At 46.2% G+C, this 1,586-nt stretch overlaps 1 protein-coding gene across 1 annotated transcript; it reads left to right on the forward strand.

The window, feature by feature from the left end:
- The first annotated feature begins 264 nt into the window (after positions 1 to 264).
- On the forward strand, positions 265 to 1,374 carry LOC148843222 (uncharacterized). The gene has a single exon (XM_088959381.1). It carries the CDS (start codon positions 265 to 267, stop codon positions 1,372 to 1,374), a length of 1,110 nt encoding a protein of 369 aa, XP_088815507.1.
- The last annotated feature ends 212 nt before the right edge of the window (positions 1,375 to 1,586 follow it).

Below are 1,586 nucleotides of genomic sequence, written 5' to 3' on the forward strand. Positions count from 1 at the left end.
ATGAACTGAAACATTTGCTAGCTGTGGTTTCTTTCATTCTACTAATCCATTTGATAGATATGTATATTGATAAAAAGAAAAAATTAATAACAAATTCAATGGACGAATCGGTCCTCACCTCTGTCCCCAGCTTCCCACTTGACACGTCTCTCTCTCTCTTTCTCCTCGTTCTTTTCTCTCTCTTCACCGCGACCCTTCCCCCAAAAGTGATAAAAACCCCTCTCCCTCGTCCAAAAACCCTTAACAACGAAACCCACGTAAAAGATGTCTGATTACTCTCCTTCTTTCCCGTCTTGTTTCCGCCCCAGCCCTGCTAACTTTAATGACCACCATTCACCGGCGCCGCTACCGCTGCCTCCGCCTACTTCCGGCAACGCAAATTTAACGACATGTCTCTACTATACCAATCTTGGGGTCTTCGCCCTCACCTGGTGTCGCAACGTCATCGGTCGAGATCTCCAGATCGACATCCGCTTCGATGATCAAGAAGATGAAGATCTCTTTCCCTCCTATCGCCTTCACATGAAGCCATTTTTCTTCTGGAGAAAATATGGTTCAAAGAGGCTCCACGTCAACGGTCCGACGAAGAAGAAGGTTGAAATCTACTGGGATCTCACCAGAGCCAAGTTCGTCGCTTCCAGCCCCGAACCCCAATCTGGGTTCTACGTCGCCGTCGTCGTTGACGGTGAGATGACCCTTCTTGTCGGCGATTCTCAGAGGGAAGTATACGGCAGAAGCAAAACAAGGAAACCCAAGAGAAGAAGCCAGGTGTTGATTTCGAGAAGAGAACATGTTTTTGGCAACAAGGTTTATACAACGAGAGCTAGATTTGGAGGCAAGACCAGAGACATCTCGATTGATTGCAGCGTGAGTGGCGATGAACCCAGGCTTTGTTTCAGTGTCGATCGAAAAAGGGTATTGCAGATTAAGCGATTGAAGTGGAAGTTCAGAGGAAACGAGAGGATTGAAGTGGACGGAGTCCCGATTCAGGTGTCCTGGGACGTGTATAACTGGCTGTTTGAAGGAGGTGTTGAAGATGGGCACGCCGTGTTCATGTTCAAGTTCGAGAAGACGGAATTCGGAGAGGAAGAAGAAGAGAACGTACAGGAAAAGTTGAATGAGAAGACCGGAAGAATGGTCGTGTGGAAGCCACAGCAGTCCCCAACCAGTGGCGGGATTGGGATGAATACGTTCGAGTGGAAGAGAATAAACAGAGGATTTCTGAAGACGACGAGGAGCTCGTCGTCGTCATCAATGTCATCGGCTTCATCTGGGTGCAGCTCATCGGTGATGGAGTGGGCAAGTAGTATGGATGAGAGCGAGCTGCAGAGCCCATCTGGGTTTTGTTTGCTGGTTTACGCCTGGAGGAATTAAATTAAAGATCGATTGGTGCATCCTCAGATTTCTTTTCTCGTTTCTTCCGATATTGTTTAGATTCTTAGATTGATTACTAACCCATTTGTTCATGAACATATATCAGAATAAAATCAGTCAATATGGTCAGACAAAAAATAGAAGTTCAGATTTCAGACTGTACTGATCTAGAAGACTAAAACCATTCTCTACTATGCAATCCTCACTCTTTC

This window comes from Nelumbo lutea, chromosome 8 (assembly GCF_056320005.1).
Source record: "Nelumbo lutea isolate HS-2025 chromosome 8, American lotus-T2T, whole genome shotgun sequence".
Classification (NCBI taxonomy): Eukaryota; Viridiplantae; Streptophyta; class Magnoliopsida; order Proteales; family Nelumbonaceae; genus Nelumbo; species Nelumbo lutea.